At 41.6% G+C, this 16,368-nt stretch overlaps 1 protein-coding gene across 14 annotated transcripts in view; it reads left to right on the forward strand.

The window, feature by feature from the left end:
• Positions 1–16,367, forward strand: part of WASHC2C (WASH complex subunit 2C) — a 65,203-nt gene extending 48,836 nt beyond the window's left edge. For 5 of the 14 annotated variants that reach the window (XM_055092708.2, XM_055092710.2, XM_055092722.2 and 2 more), the window contains 10 exons: positions 752–904; positions 2,433–2,615; positions 7,969–8,097; positions 8,225–8,305; positions 8,912–9,034; positions 10,015–10,077; positions 10,438–10,650; positions 12,276–12,896; positions 13,761–13,938; positions 15,664–16,367. In XM_055092708.2, coding sequence (XP_054948683.1) covers positions 752–904; positions 2,433–2,615; positions 7,969–8,097; positions 8,225–8,305; positions 8,912–9,034; positions 10,015–10,077; positions 10,438–10,650; positions 12,276–12,896; positions 13,761–13,938; positions 15,664–15,803 — 1,884 coding nt within the window. In that variant the 3' untranslated portion in view covers positions 15,804–16,367. The remainder of the gene's footprint in view (positions 1–751; positions 905–2,432; positions 2,616–7,968; positions 8,098–8,224; positions 8,306–8,911; positions 9,035–10,014; positions 10,078–10,437; positions 10,651–12,275; positions 12,897–13,760; positions 13,939–15,663) is intronic. The other 9 variants (XM_055092709.2, XM_055092712.2, XM_055092713.2 and 6 more) reach the window with 5 other exon arrangements.
• Position 16,368: the final 1 nt, after the last annotated feature.

Below are 16,368 nucleotides of genomic sequence, written 5' to 3' on the forward strand. Positions count from 1 at the left end.
AGTGTATAGCCCTTTCAGATGAACAGACAAACAGATATGTGCTAGCTGTTATATAAGTTAGGAAGAAAGTCAAGGAAGGGTCAAGTAGAGAGATAAATATTATGCTTATTCAACAAAGCAACTGACACTTAACTGAAGAGGACAGAGACTGTGGGTGACATCTGCGTGGGGGCCCTGCTTAAAGGATGGGGAGGATTTGCACCTACAGACATCGAGGGCAGTGTGGCATGGAAGTCTGGAAGTTTGCAGTGACCTTAAGGAACAGCAAGGAAAGGAGGAGATGCATATGAGTAGAGGGATAGAATGGGGTGTCTGCTGAGTGTCATTTGCTTCATGCAAGGAGTGCTGGTTTGGGTTGGGAGAGGACCTGATCCAGCAGGTGTTTTGTTTTAGCAAGACAACGCTGGATAATGTCTTCTAGTTGAAATATAAGAGGAGTGAGGCAGAGAGAGAGACTCATAATCGTCTGGTGGCAGAGATAAGGATCTGAGTGAGGGAGGCATGGGGGTTGACAGACACAAGTAGACAGATACAGGTGATGTGGTGGCGTGAAGTGTCCTGTCCACAAGTCCCAGGTGGTGGTGTTTTTTGCTTCTCCCCTTTGGTGCTACCTTCACTATCCTGTCCTCTCTTCCTTGATCACATTTAGCTGAAGCCCTAAGAGGATGGTTTGGGCTTGTTCTGTATATGGCCATGCTGGTCAGACACACTTTTTTATTGTTGTGGATGTCATGTACTCTTCTTTTGGTAGAAAAAAGAGACTGTCTCTGAGGCACCACCTTTGCTGTTCAGCGATGAAGAAGAGAAGGAGGCACAACTTGGAGTGAAGTCTGTGGATAAGAAGGTTGAGAGTGCCAAGGAGTCATTAAAATTTGGGAGAACTGATGTGGCTGAGTCAGAAAAGGTGGACTTTTTTCTCTTGTATACTTGAATACATTTGTCTCTCGTATGTTGTTTCAAACACACATAACCCCTTAAGTTTTTTGACCACAGAAAATAAATGGCCCATTTGTAGACAGATTCGAAAACATAGACAAGCAGGCTGTGTCCCCACAGTGCAGGAAGCCTCTGCAGGGCCTTTCCTCCTGGCCCTTCTCCAAGACATGTGCGCACTGTGGTGTGCCTGCTCCTGTCTCTGTGGTTACTGTCACGTCATGGCATCTTTGCTTTCTAACTTGTTCTCTTCTGTGCAGTGTTCCTGTTACCCTTGGTCCTCCTTTGGTCCCCAACTGCACTTGAATTTAAATGTCAGTTTTAAGGAGATTTTAGTTTAGCATCCTTTTACTTTTAGATGATATTGGCAAGGATTACAGAGTAGAGTGAAATTTCTACTCTTTCTAAAACACTAGCTTTCAAGTCCTGGACGGTCTGCCGTCTCTTGCAGGAGGCCTGTGGGTAGTGCTGCTGGCCACACCTGGGCATCCAGCTTTGTGGTTGCCTTCAGTCTCTATATGCCTCTTTTCTTTCTCTAACTTTTCTTATATGCTGTGTGTCCAGCTGCTTAGGTCTAAGATCTCCCAGGGCCTGTGTGAAGAGTGTTGCATTTGCATTTGCTGCTGAGGCTCCTTGGAGCTACAGTGATACAAGCATTTCATTTGTACCTGTGTTCCTGTGTGAAATTCTCTTCCTAGTGGCTGTGTGTGGACCCCAGTCCTATCCCAGTCCTGGTCCACACTTGACTCTGACTGGTTGCTGTACTGCCCTCTCCCTGAGTGTAAGCCCCTTGCAGACTTGGCCCAGTTTGTTTTGCTCACCATCATATCTGTAGTACTGGCATATTACCTTGCACACAGTAGGCACTATGTTATAAACTTTGTATTTCTTTAAAGAAGCATTTTTTTAATAGTTTGAGTACTCTGAAATCGGAATGTACCTCATAATCAATGGTATCTTACCTGAAATGTGCCATTTGTTGAATGAATAAATACTGCATTTTAGAATTATTTCAGAGATTCTTCTTCAATTGCCTATACAGTGTAAGCCTTTTACAATTTGAGGGTCTGATTTTCCTGATTAGATTTCCCCCTTGGGGCTTATGTATTAGTTAAATGCTACGAATTCATGGTCCACTCCCAATGATTGGCACTTGTATTGGTTATCTTTGACACTTAGAAGTTCTTCCTAGTTCATGAGCAACCAGTGTGCATCAGGATTATAGCCGTCCTATCACTTGATATGAGAGAGGGACCCATGGTCTTAATGCTTGGAAAAGTTATCTTTGGCTACGGATGATTGTACAAGACTGTCTCTTGGAGCAGCCAATCAAGAATTGACCTCAGTGTTTTGTTACTTGGGCACAGATGTGATTCACTGTGCCCTGAGTCATGCAAATGTGGCAGTTACTGAATTAACGAGGAGCTTGGCAGGCTCCATGATAGGATTTGTATTTCCAGGTGTTACTTATTTTTTCCCCCTATTATTTTCATTTTCAGGAAGGACTTTTGACTAGATCTGCTCAGGAAACAGTCAAGCATTCTGATTTATTTTCTTCATCATCCCCATTGGACAAAGGAACCAAGCCTAGAACCAAAACTGTTCTTAGCTTGTTTGATGAGGAAGAGGATAAAATGGAAGATCAAAACATTATCCAGGCTCCACAGAAAGAAGTAGGAAAGGTAAGCAAAAAGCAATAGTGGTTCAAGTCTCTGGATGAGATAAAAGACTCTCATCTCATGGTTGTCATTCTGTCATGTGAGTTTCTGAAGGAATCTTAACCTTCAATGTAGTGTGTTAATGATTCTGTGCAGTCATTTAGATATTTGGGAATCTTAATCAGGAACTCTTACCTCAAGTAGCAGTGTTAGGATAGGGGATTAGAATTTCACCCCCCTCTTCTGGGATTTACAGACCTTGTTGTTCCTTCTAGCAAAACTTTGCCCCTTGGCCAGTTGTGGGACGTAAACAGCAGGAAAGGGAAGTTAGGCTGGAGCTGTACAGTTAAGTATTACTAACATTCAGTTTAAGAAAAAGTGTTGTAGATGAACCTTTCATACTGATCAGGTGTCAGCAAACTATTTCTATAAAGGACCATATAATGACTATTTTAGCTTTTGCAGCCTATTTGGGCTCTGTCATAACTGCCTAGCTCTGCCATTGGCAGCATGAAAACAGCCCTAGGAAACATGAAGATGGATGGGCATGAAGATGGATGGACTGTGTTCCAGTAAGTTTTATTAATAAAAATAGGTGATGGTCAGCTGGGCGTGGTGGCTCACACCTGTAATCCCAGCACTTTAGGAGGCCAAGGTGGGTGGATCACAAGGTCAAGAAATCGAGACCATCCTGGCCAACATAATGAAACCCTGTTTCTACTAAAAATACAAAAAATAGCTTGGCATGATGACGCTTGCCTGTAATCCCAGCTACTCGGGAGGCTGAGGCAAGAGAATTGCTTGAACCAGGAAGTCAGAGGTTGTAGTGAGCCGAGATCGCACCACTGCACTCCAGTGTGGCAACAGAACGAGACTCCATCTCAAAAAAAAAAAAAAAAAAAAAATAGATGATGGTCATTCTGTGAGGTTAGTATGACCCTGATATTAAAACTAGACAGCGACATCACCAGAAAGCTAGATATCCTTTATGAATGTAGAGGCCAAAATCCTCAACAAAAATACTACTAAACCCAATTCAGCAAAATATAAAAAGGATTGCACATTATGAGAAGTGAGATTTACCCCTGCAATGCAAGGTTGGTTCAACATCTAAAATTAGTTGATATAATGCACTGTATCAATAAAATACATCTCAACAGATGCAGAAAAAGCTTTTAATAAAATCCAAACCTTTTCATGGTAAAGCACTCAATTAGGCATAGGAGGAAGCTTAATGAACTTGATAAAGGACATCTATGAAATCCCTCAGCTGACATCATACTTAATGGTGAAAGACTGCATGCTTTTCAACCCTAACATCATGAACAACACAACAATGTCCACTCTTGGTAATTCTAATCAACCTTGTACTGGGGATTCTAAGCAGGGCATGTAGGTGAGAAAATGAAATAAAAGGCATTCAGATTGGAAAGGAAAAAGTGAAGTGAAGCAATCTGTATTTGCAGATGGCATGATCTTTTATATAGAAAGTCTTAAGGAATCTGCAAAAAACATCCATTGGAAATAATTAAAGTCATTAAGATTGAAGGATGTAAGATCAATATGTGAAAACCAATTGTAGTTCTGTAAGCTAGTAATGAACATTTACTAACTTACGAAAGTTACTACTAGTAACTTTCTTTTTTTTTTTTTTTTTTGCAATGGAGTTTCACTCTTGTCCCCCAGGCTGGATTGAAATGGCACAATCTTGGCTCACTGCAACCTTTGCCTCCCGGGTTCAAGCGATTCTCCTGCCTCAGCCTCCTGAGTAGCTGGGATTATAGGCACCCACCACCATGCCCAGCTAATTTTTGTATTTTTAGTAGAGACAGGGTTTCACCGTGTTGGCCACGCTGACCTCGAACTCTTGACCTCAGGTGATCCACCTGCCTCAGCCTCCCGAAGTGCTGGGATTACAGGCACGAGCCACTGCACCCAACCTACTAGTAGTAACTTTCATAAGCAATTACCAGCTTTTGACTGAAATTAAGAAATCAGTTTCTTTTATAGTAATGCCAAGAAGGGCAAAATAGGAGTAAATTTAGCAAAAGAAGTACAAGACTTGTAAACTAAAATCTACAAAACATTGAAAGAAATTAAAGACCTAAAATTGATGGAAAGACATCTCGTGTTTATGGACCAGAAACCTTAATATTGGTAAGGTGGCAATACTTCCTTCCCAAATTGATTTATTGTAATCTCTATCAAAATTCCAGCTTGCTTTTTGCAGAAATGGACAAGCTGATCCTAAAATTTTTATGGAAGTGTAAGAGACCAAGAATAGCCAACAGTCTTGAAAAGGAAGAATAAAGTTAGAAGACTCACACTTCCTGATTTCAAAACTTACTTTAAGACAGGGTGGTATTGGCATAAGGTTAAAATATATAGATCAGTGAAGTAGAATTGAGAGTCTAGAAACAAACCCTCACATTTACAGTCAGTTGCTTAAGGTGCCAAGATATTTCAGTGGGGACAGAATAGTCTTCAGCAGATGTGCCAGGATGCTGATTATCTACATGCAAAGGAATGAAGTTGGACCCATTAATAAATAAACTCAGATCCAGTGTAAGATCCAAATGTAAGAACTAAAACTGTACAACTCCTAGAATCCAGAGAGTATGTGAGTAAATTATCATGACCTTGGATTAGGCAAAGCCTTCTTAGATAAGACACCAAAAGCACAAGTGACAAAAATAGCTAAATTGGACTTTATTTAAATGAAAAACATTGTGCTTCAAAGGGCACCATCTGGAAAGTCAAACGACCACCCACAAAATGGGAGAAAAGATTTACAGATCATGTATTTGATAAAGGACTTAGATCCAGAATATGTAAAAGACTTATAAGTCAATAATAAAAAGACAAATAGCCCAGATGAAAGAAGGGATAGGCCAGGCGTCATGGCTCATGCCTGTAATCCCAGCACTTTGGGAGACCAGGACGGGAGGATTGCTTTAGGCTGGGAGTTCAAGACCAGCCTGGGCAACATAGCAAGATCCTGTCTCTACAAAAAATTTAAAAAATTAGCCAGGCCTGGTTGCGTGCTCCTATAGTTCTATCTCCTTGGGAAGTTGAGGCAGAAGAGTCCTTTGAGCCCAGGAGTTCAAGGCTGTAGTGGGCTGTGATCACACCATTGCACTCAGGCTGAGTGACAGAACGAGACCCTGTCTGAAAAAAAATAGATAAGACAGACATCTGAATAGAGATTTTACTGAAGAAGATAGACAAATGGCCAAAAAGGATATAGAAAGATGCTCAGCGTTAGGGAAGCCAAAACCACAGTGACATACCACTTCATACCCGGGAAGAGGACCATAATAAAAAAAAAAAAAAAAAGGGAAGTAACGAGCATTGGTAAGGATGTGGATAAATGGAAATTCTCATTCCTTGCTGCTGCAAATGTGGAACAGTACAACCACTTTGGAGAACAGTTTGCTGTTCTTCAAATTCTTATAACATAAAGCTACCACACAATCCGGAATTTTATTCCTGGGTACATATCCAAGAGAAATAAAAACATGTTCACACAAAACTTGAATATGATTGCTCCCAGCAGCATTATTCATAATAGCCAAAAGATGGAAACAATGGCTAAACATAATATAGTATATCCATACAATGGAATATTATTTGGTAATAAAAAAGGCAAAGTACTGATACATGCTGCCACATGGATGAACCTTGAAAACATTCTAAATAAAATAAGCCAGTCATGAAAGACCACATATTATGTGATTCCATTTATATGAAATGTCCAGAATAGGCATATCAATGGAGACAGAAAGTAGATTAGTAGTTACTGGGGGCTGGGAGTAGCAGTGACCAGGAATGGATAATTACTGCTAATGGTTTGGGGTTTCTTTTGGGGGTGATGAGAATGTTCTAAACTTAGATTGTGGTAGTGGATACACAGATCTGAATATACCAAAAAAATCATTACATTTTATACATAAATGGGTAGATTTTATGGTATATGAATTTGATCTCAATGGTGATGTTATGCAAACCAGGTTGGCAGCTCATAGATTGCCAATCCTTTTTATAGATCTAACCAAAGAAATAGTCTATGTTTATTTCTACAAAAAATGTTATATGAATTTTTTGGTTATACCAATACTATAAGCTTATTTATAAATGAGAGCTGCACACAGTGAATATGATTAATTTGATATATTTTCTCCCAGTCTCTTACTGTGTATGGTTTTGTAATATTTTTCCATAGTTGTGAAATATTTAACATTACTTGCTGTGTTAAACTCATTTTTATATATAACAATAATTATTGTTAATGTGATTTATTTTGTTAGAAGTAAGTTTTTCATTAGTTTTTTTGGTTTTTTTGTTTTGTTTTGTTTTGTTTTGTTTTGTTTTGAGATGGAGTCCTACTGTGTTGCCCAGGCTGGAGTGCAGTGGCGTGATCTCGGCCCACTGCAGCCTCTGCCTCCCAGGTTCAAGGATTCTCCCACCTCAGCCTCCCAAGTAGCTGGAACCACAGGCACACGCCACCACACCCGGCTGATCTTTGTATTTTTAGTAGAGGTGGGGTTTCACCACATTGGCCAGGCTGGTCTCGAACTCCTGGCCTCTGGTAATCCACCCGCCTTGGCCTCCCAAAGTGCTGGGATTACAGGCATGAGCCACCATGCCTGGCCTTTTTGTTAAGTTTTAATCTGTGGCTGTGATAAGGAAATAGGGATGAATTTTAGAATGTCAGGTCTGGAGCATTATCAAACCAATAATGTTGATGGTAACTTTTAAATGTTAGATATCTAGTAAACAAAAAAGGGACTCACTCGGAGTCTGAAAGTAGGGCAGAAGTGATGGACAGCCATAGGAAGGCTTGTGGTCGCACCTGTGCCAGGTCTTTGGCCTGCAGTGCTTACAGGTGAGGGACACATACTTGACCACTCTGTGTAGTTTGTGCTTGAGTCAGCTGCTGTCTCTTCTTCCCTTTGGAAATGAGATGAAGAGAATTCATTCAGTTGTATGTTTTTTACCTTCAAAATGTTTCTCATTATGGAACTAATGGATTGCTTTTCTAATAAAAAATTTAGATACTATACAAAGTTTATATAATATTTATAACCTGGAAAGATTATCTCTAAAGCTTGTGCATATATATATATATATATATATATATATATATATATACTTTGTATTTATAAATATATTTTCTGGTATTTTTGGAAGCGCCATAGCATTCCATTTTGTCAATGTTTCATTCCCCTACTGAGTGGCTTTTAGGCTGTGGCCAGCCTTTTGCTAATATAATACAGCTGCAGGGGACATCTTTGTTGTGTCCTTCTTTACATATGTAACTTCCTTGAGATAAGTTCTTACAGCTCTAATCACACATGACCTTCCCTCCTGTTCCCAGGGCCGCGATCCTGATGCCCGCCCCAAGAGCACAGGTGTCTTCCAGGATGAAGAGCTGCTTTTCAGCCACAAGCTCCAAAAGGACAATGACCCAGATGTTGACCTTTTTGCTGGCACCAAAAAAACCAAGGTCAGTTCCAAATGGTTCCCCACAGTATGACTTGTTATTGTATTGGGTGCTGTCTCAACAGCTCACCTAGTTCTCTTTGTAAATTGTTTTGCTTTTGGATATTGAACTTGGGTCTTGTTTATTCTAGCTGTTAGAGCCAAGTGTTGGGAGCCTGTTTGGGGATGATGAAGATGATGATCTTTTCAGCTCTGCCAAGTCCCAGCCTTTGGTACCAGCCTTTTGTTCTCAATACTGGGTTGTGTGGGAAAGATTCTGGGAAAGGAAACTAACGTCCAGTTAGATGATTAAGGAAAATCCTAGGAGAGTCGTGCTGCTTCCTGCTAAATGAATGGCAAATAACATGCCGAGGGGAGCGTGTGTGGAGGATGCAATGCTTAGTTTCTGTTGTTCCTCATCTTATGTTCCCTATACTAACATTAAAACATTAATAATCCAGGCTCTCTGACTGTACTACACATCTGTGTGATGTTTAAATGGTTGATTGAAAGACCATTGCATACACTGGGGTGACTAAATATTCGTGCCTTTCAGGTGCAAAGCTTTGAATCTGAGTTTTAGCCTTTCTGTGTCATTTTCTCCCCCAGCCCCAGTAGGTTTTTGTAGGTACTCTGTTTTCTTTTTATCATAGACAGGACTCCTGTGACAGCCACAGTCTTCAGAATGCTATTTCTGAAATGCTACCTTTGAGTTGGTTCAGCCCTCATTTGAGAAAGTATTTTTAAGACTCAGAAGCCAGATTGTTTTTTGCATTATGATTTTTCCTTAAAATTTCTAAGATATTTGATGCCTTTTTGGTGTTTTTTTTCTTTTGAAGGTACAAGAGAAAAAGAGAGTAGTGAAAAAAGACCACTCTGTTAACTCTTTCAAAAACCAGAAACATCCTGAATCCATTCAAGGTAGTAAAGAAAAAGGCATATGGAAGCCGGAAACACCTCAGGTTAGAAATCCTCTTTAAGGATTTTCAGCTCTTGTTTGCATCCCAGTACAGAGAAATTCCATTATGCAGACCCACAGTTATTTAGACTTGTCTGCATTAAGGAGGAAACAGCAACCAGGGCTACCGCTTTATCTTCACTGCACTCCCCCCGAGTCATCTCCCCTCTCCTCACTCCACACGCCAGAGTTTCATGAATCTATACTTTAATAGTTAGTGTTTTTTGATGCCATGCCAGATTTGACTCTGAAGTGGAGTTAAGGTAGGATGAAGAATCTTCTTCCCACTAAAGAATTTATTTCTTCCTCTGGATTTCCTTGGAATAGAATTAAAATAGAAATAAATATAAATTACATCTGATTTCCTGCCTGCTCTCAGTGTTGCCTCTCCCGAGGTCATTGCTGTTGGGCCGTACTCTGCAGCAGTCTTCCCAGAACGCTGTGGAGCTCCTCCTGGGAACAGCCCAGGACTGGAGAGCGAGTGCCAGTTCCATGTGCAGGTGTCCCAGGGTGTCTCACTAAAGCCTTAGTGTCCTGAGCTGTAAACCTGAGGCACTTGGATGAGCACATCACCACTGACCCTTCCTGGGGCTCAGATCTTTTGCTTTTAGAGCCAGTGCATTAGGCTATGGTTGAATTTTTGTGTGCTCCTTGAAATTTCTATTTGATAACCAACATGGTAATTTTGCCTGCTGGTCAGTTTTAGGTGCTCTGATAAACTGTGACTCTTGGGAATCTTACTCATCTTGTATTCCTTGACTCCATATCTGATCTGGCAGCTTTCCACTTATGTGACAGAGGAGGAGGCATACGTGAAGTAGTGCTAGTGAAACATCAGGCCCCAGGAGAGATTTGAATGCCTTTCCCATTAAAGAGCTACAGAAAGTGACAGTTTTGCTCCATCACAGATTTATTTACAGGCATAAGAAACACTTGTCTTTCTGTTTCCCAAATGGATTTTTAACTGGATGTAATTTTACACAGGACTCATCAGGTCTCGCTCCATTTAAAACCAAAGAACCATCCACTCGGATCGGGAAGATACAAGTAATTAAAACACTGGAATCTTCATTGCCTGCCCTGTGGCATCTATAAACTTTTTTGGGTTTCCTACTTTTGTCAGCTGCTGCCAAACATCTTCTCATCTCTTCCCCCGCCTCCCCTCCCCTGCACCTAGTTGTTGTCTCCTGTGTGCTGCGTCTTTAACATCTATTTTTTGAGCCCAGTGGTGGGCATAGGTGTAAGACGCTCTGTTTTAATTCTGAGACTAGATCGGGCGATTTTCCTACGTTTCTCTACTCCTCTCGTATTATACATTATGTGCACCGAATCTTGTCATGTGTCACAGTAAAGATAATAGACTGCTGTGTTGAAGAACAAATACAGAGTTTCATTTTTCTTCTTTAGGCAAATTTAGCGATCAACCCAGCGGCCTTGCTGCCCACAGCGGCTTCCCAGATCTCTGAAGTAAAGCCTGTTTTGCCAGAATTGGCTTTTCCTTCATCTGAACACAGAAGGAGCCACGGTCTGGAAAGTGTGCCTGTCCTTCCCGGGAGTGGGGAGGCTGGTGTGAGTTTTGATCTTCCAGCTCAGGCAGACACCTTACACAGTGCAAACAAGGTGATGAAACCATCTTTGCTTCCTTGCTCTCTTCTTTTAACCAGAACATGCATATGCTTTTTTCTAGTTTATCAATTGCATACACAGCAGTCTTTGACTCTCCTTTTGAAGGAGGTGCCTCATCCTTCCTTCAGCCGCTCCCCCCTCCATTCTCCCCACCCCCCTCATCCTGCACCTGCTTTTCCATGGCCTGCATTTGGTACATTTGCATTCTGCTCAGTAGCCACAGTAACGTCTCACCACTTTGGCTGGTGTCTGACACCTGCAGGTTTCCAGCACTGCCACCTGGGGGTCTTCTAACCACAGAGCAGATCATGCCCCTCCTGCTGGTGCTTCCTCACTACTCCAAGGAGAGCATTCGGGCTCCTGGGTTTGGTATGAAACCCCTTTACAATCGGTGCCAGCCCATGTGTGCAGCTTCCTCACTAGTCACTTCACACTTTCCAGCCTGACTCCAGGCACACCAGGTGCCACTCCCTGAACACACATGGTCTGTTCTGCTGCTGCCCAAGGCTCCTGCTGCCTCCTCACCAGGAATGCTCCTCTCTGTCCACAGCTGTGCTTCCACATCCCCACTTCTGTCACTGTGCCCTGCACTCCCCGCACCAAGTTCCCACAGCAGCGACACTGTTTCATGGGATCTCCTCAATGGACTGTGAACTCTTTGAAGTTTTCCTTTCATTGTAGTTGGGTTTCTTGTTTCTATCCAGTCTCCCTTCTCTAGAAAGCTTTAACTGATCTCCAAGTAAGCGACAGGACACAGAATGACCTACCCTGACAAATAGATTCATTTCAAATGTTTGCAAACCTGTTTCCTTGTGCAGAACAAAACAGCCTTCCTTTTAACGACAATTTTCATTGGCTTTTTTTTTATTAAGTTTAAATTGGCAACTAAAATTGTGACATTCCCCTGAAGTTGACAACACAATCATACTTTGCCCAAAGTAGATTGTAGCTTCTCAAAATTCTACTTGATTGTATATTTTGGAAAATATCATAAACACTGCATCATTGCTACTAAGTGATTCATGTTTTGAGATTATATGAAAAGTTCTGATTTCTAAGCCATATTTCTTATGTGGAATATTTAACATTTGAATTCAATGTTTATTGACTTGAAGAAAACAGCACCTTAGATTACCTCTCTTTATTGTGTCATGTTTCTCCCCGCTCCTGGAGCCTGAATTTAGACTAGCCCCCTAACAAAGGTTAGTACCAGAATTCCCCGATTCTTTCTTGTTTTGAAAGATACCCACGTTTCTATTGAGGGTAGAGTAGGGGCCAAGGGAGGGGTTGTGAGACACAGAGAGCCAACATGCCTACTTTCCAGGTTTCCAGCAACAGATGAAACTTTTTGTGTGAAACTGAACTGAAACTGCCCTGAAAAGATTAAAAAATGGAGAACTCTAAAGGATTAAGAATGACTTAGTCTTGGAGTACTAGGTGCTATTAAACTCCTTCCTTGGAAATCATTAAGAAATAACCTCTTCTATGTTCTTAGATAATATCTTCATTGAAGTAGACCAGACAACCTTACAATATTTTGAGTCACTGATTCTTTGCCATCGTAGCTTTGAACACTTTATTTTATCGTCAGATCAATGTGTGTTTTTTTGCCGTTGCAGAGCCGTGTCAAGATGAGAGGGAAGCGTAGACCGCAGACCCGTGCAGCTAGGCGGCTGGCTGCTCAGGAGTCCAGCGAGGCTGAGGACATGAGCGTCCCCAGAGGACCCATTGCACAGTGGGCTGATGGCGCCATTTCCCCAAATGGCCATCGGCCACAGCTCAGAGCAGCCAGTGGAGAAGACAGCACTGAGGAGGCCCTGGCAGCTGCCGCTGCACCTTGGGAAGGTGGTCCTGTGCCTGGAGTGGACAGAAGCCCCTTTGCAAAGTCTCTGGGTCATTCCAGAGGGGAGGCTGACCTTTTTGATTCTGGGGACATCTTTTCCACGGGCACTGGATCTCAGTCCGTGGAGAGAACAAAACCCAAGGCAAAGATAGCAGAGAATCCTGCCAACCCACCAGTGGGTGGTAAAGCAAAGAGCCCCATGTTTCCTGCTCTAGGTGAGGCCAGCAGTGATGATGATCTCTTTCAGTCTGCTAAACCAAAACCAGCAAAGAAAACAAATCCCTTTCCTCTCCTGGAAGATGAGGATGACCTCTTTACAGATCAGAAAGTCAAGAAGAATGAGACGAAATCCAATAGTCAGCAGGATGTCACATCAACAACACAAGATATTTTTGAGGTAGTAGGACTTAACACGTTTTTGTGTCTGTTCTAAGTTAAGGAAGGTATCTGATTGGCTTATTTGAGCCATAGATTATGTTTAGCTTGTTGCGTGCATACCCCATAGCCACTTGCTTAGTAATTATAATTAGGCTCTTTTATTAATAAGTCTAACATTGATTCAGAAGTGGTTTTTTGTTTTGTTGCATGTAGAATGTATTTCTTGGCTGGCCATGATCATTGATACTGGTCTTGGTTTCTCTAGTTTTTACAGTTTTTTTATTTTTATAGAATATTGTTGTAATCAGCTTCCTGGGCATGCCACTCGGTGACATGGCATACAGCTCCACTGGTCCAGCTTGGGAGTTTAACCTCTGGTTCTGGGGACATTGGCCCTTGCTGGAGCTGACAATGTAGTGCATGCAGGCAATAAGACTTTCAGTGGCATTTGCTCAGCAGATGTTTATTGAGCACCTGGGGACTGCAGGCACAAGGTGAACTCAGAGAAGTGCTAGGCTCCTCAGAGCTCTCTGGGAAGATAATCAAATACAAACAGGGAAATGGATAATTAAGATGTTTTCAAATAGTACCAAGTGTCATGAAGAAAATAACCTGGGGCAGAGTGGTGGGTAGGGGTGGGAGGTGCTCCTTTAGGCAGGACTGGTAGAGAAGGTGTCACTGCAGTGCCGGCATTTGAGCCGGGGTGAGATGGGCGGGCCAAGCTGTGCAGAGATCTGGGGTAGTGCATCCCAGGCAGACGGGGCAGTCTCGAGGCTGTTCCACACACCCTGGCCAATTGCATTTCCATAGCTTGTTGACGTGTTTGAGTTTAAAAAGAAAAATTGATTTAACATTGTTTTGTATGTATTTTTGGCTTAACAAGGATGATATATTTGCTACGGAAGCAATTAAACCCTCTCAGAAAACCAGAGAGAAGGAGAAAACATTGGAATCTAATTTATTTGATGATAACATTGATATCTTTGCTGACTTAACTGTAAAACCAAAAGAAAAGTCCAAAAAGAAAGTGGAAGCCAAGTCTATATTTGATGATGATATGGGTAAGTTTGGTTTTCTACATCTGACCTAGAGAATTCTTACCTTTCCGTCACTTGGTATTTTTCCTACTACCTTTTCTTGGCCCTTTTCTGGAAAATGCACCCCAGCGGGTTCACTTCAGTGTAATCCTGAGTTAGGCTGAAGATAGGTAAGAGATGGACTAATTATTTTAGTGAAGTAACTCTTTCCTATGATAGTCATCAAAGAATTTGAAGGCACCCAGAGTTTGATGTTTAAGTATAATTTAACTTTGATCTCAGTGCACCTCACCAATCATCTGTGACACACCCTGATGTTATGAAAGGAGGTTTGATCAGAAATGACCTCACGTGCTAAAGTAGGCTGAGGGGACTGCCTTGGGTGTGATGTGGTTGGTTGAGTCAGAGCTCCAGATAGACAGGGAGTGTCCATGGTTCTGTGCGAGAAGAGAGCAAGTCTAGACCTGGGTGTAGGCTCTACCTCAGGCGTTGCATTTCACTGAGGTCTTTGGTGTTTGGGAACAAGCTTGTCTTCCTTATATGGCACAAGTTCTGCTTTATTAGTAGACAAGGCAAATGCCCGAGAACCCTAAATATTGGACTTTTGATAAATCCTGTGGGCTGAGGCCACATACACATTTCCTACTCCCCCCGTCAATCTAGACCTTGAGACTAACTGGGAGACAGCTGGTGCTGCAGAGTCACACACTGGCTCTGTGCCTCCAGCAAGCCGTGTGCTCTGTCTCCCCTGCTTCCCACCACATGGAGTGCAGAAGGGAACTCATTCATTATTTTAAATACAAAAAAAGTAATACATGCTTATTGTAATAGATTCATGCAATTCAGAAAATGTAAAAAGTGAATAACCCCTAGAGGTAATAGTAACACTTTGGTGTGTATCCTTTCAGACACAGTGATATTAATATATGTTTGTGTACACATCAATATATACCCACCTTTTTAAAAAGTAAGAATATATTTACCTATTCTGCTCTGTCTTTTAGTTACTTAATGTCTTTTCATGTCAGTACATAGAGATCTCCTTCCTTGTTTTCAGTGCTGTGCACGATTTCTTTGTATTTAGCCATTAGCCTGTTGACGGCAATCTCGATTGTTTCTGTTTTCTTTATTACAAATAATGCTGTGGTCTTTACCATTTGTGTACACCTAACTTTATGTATACATGTTAAATCATGGTTGGATAAAACCCTAGCAGTAACATTACTGGGTAAGTACCATAATTAGATAAGACAAGCTTTTGAGTCAGTGAAACACTAAACGAATGCAGTGACGGAGGCTTACAGTCTTACATCGAGATGCCTCAAATCAGTGCATTTATTCTGAAAGAAAACAGGTGGGTCCTATATTGGATTTCCCTTTGCATATTTTTATTGCTCTTTTAAAACCCAGTATGAAAAGAATATCTAAATAAGTCCATTGTCCCTGATGGTAGGGGCGTGGGCTGGTTTGGAGATCAAGTTACCCTTCCCTTTTTTCTGTCCTGCACACACACATACATACACTTTTGTAGCTGAAGAAATTGTGCTCCAAGAGAAACCTGTGTGTGATCATAAAATTTAATGAGTAACAAACAGAACCAGAATCTAAGAGGCTTGAGTTCTAGGTTAGTGTTTTAGGGTACTCCATGCTGTTACCAGAGCTGGGTCTTTGGTGGTTTGCTTGCATGTGTCTTAAAAGTACCTTTCTCCACCCCTCTTCAGCAACTGTTTTTCTTTTTTCTTTCTAAAGATGACATCTTCTCCTCTGGTATCCAGGCTAAGACAACCAAACCAAAAAGCCAATCTGCACAGGCCGCACCTGAACCAAGATTTGAACACAAGGTGTCCAACATCTTTGATGATCCCCTGAATGCCTTTGGAGGCCAGTAGAGCACACAGGGTATCCACATGTTACCCTGCAGCTACATTGTTGAGTTAGTGATGATGTTGTATATGCTGATGGTCTTAACTGGGTTACAAAAAGCAAATACTAGAACAGCTAGCTCATCTTTTACCCAATGTACTTAGTATTTTTCTGCACTGGTTTAATCATGCTTAATACTACAAAACAAAAATAAATATTTCACAGTGGTTGGTTTGTTTTGTTTTTAAACCACAGTTTGATTTAGTTAGCCTTGCTGGGGCCATAATATGCTTCAGGGTGTGTAAAAGAAGAAATCTCTTTGTGGCTTTCATGGGCAGGGAATCTCAGAGATAGCAAATGCCACCTGACCAGAAGTCTTTGTTATATGGATGGGAACCCTAACTTAGGGCCTGGGCAGGGGAAAGAGAAAGAAGATGAGAGATTATACTTCATGAGTCTTAGCAATATGGGAGCAGGTTTTCACTGAATTCTGAGGGTGCCTCTGCATGTCCTCCAAGGCAAAGTTTGGCAAACTGTGGCCCCCCCACTGTCATATTTTGTTAATAAAATTTTATTGGAACACAACCACAT

Source organism: Pan paniscus, chromosome 8 (genome assembly GCF_029289425.2).
Source record: "Pan paniscus chromosome 8, NHGRI_mPanPan1-v2.0_pri, whole genome shotgun sequence".
In the NCBI taxonomy this organism is placed as follows: Eukaryota; Metazoa; Chordata; class Mammalia; order Primates; family Hominidae; genus Pan; species Pan paniscus.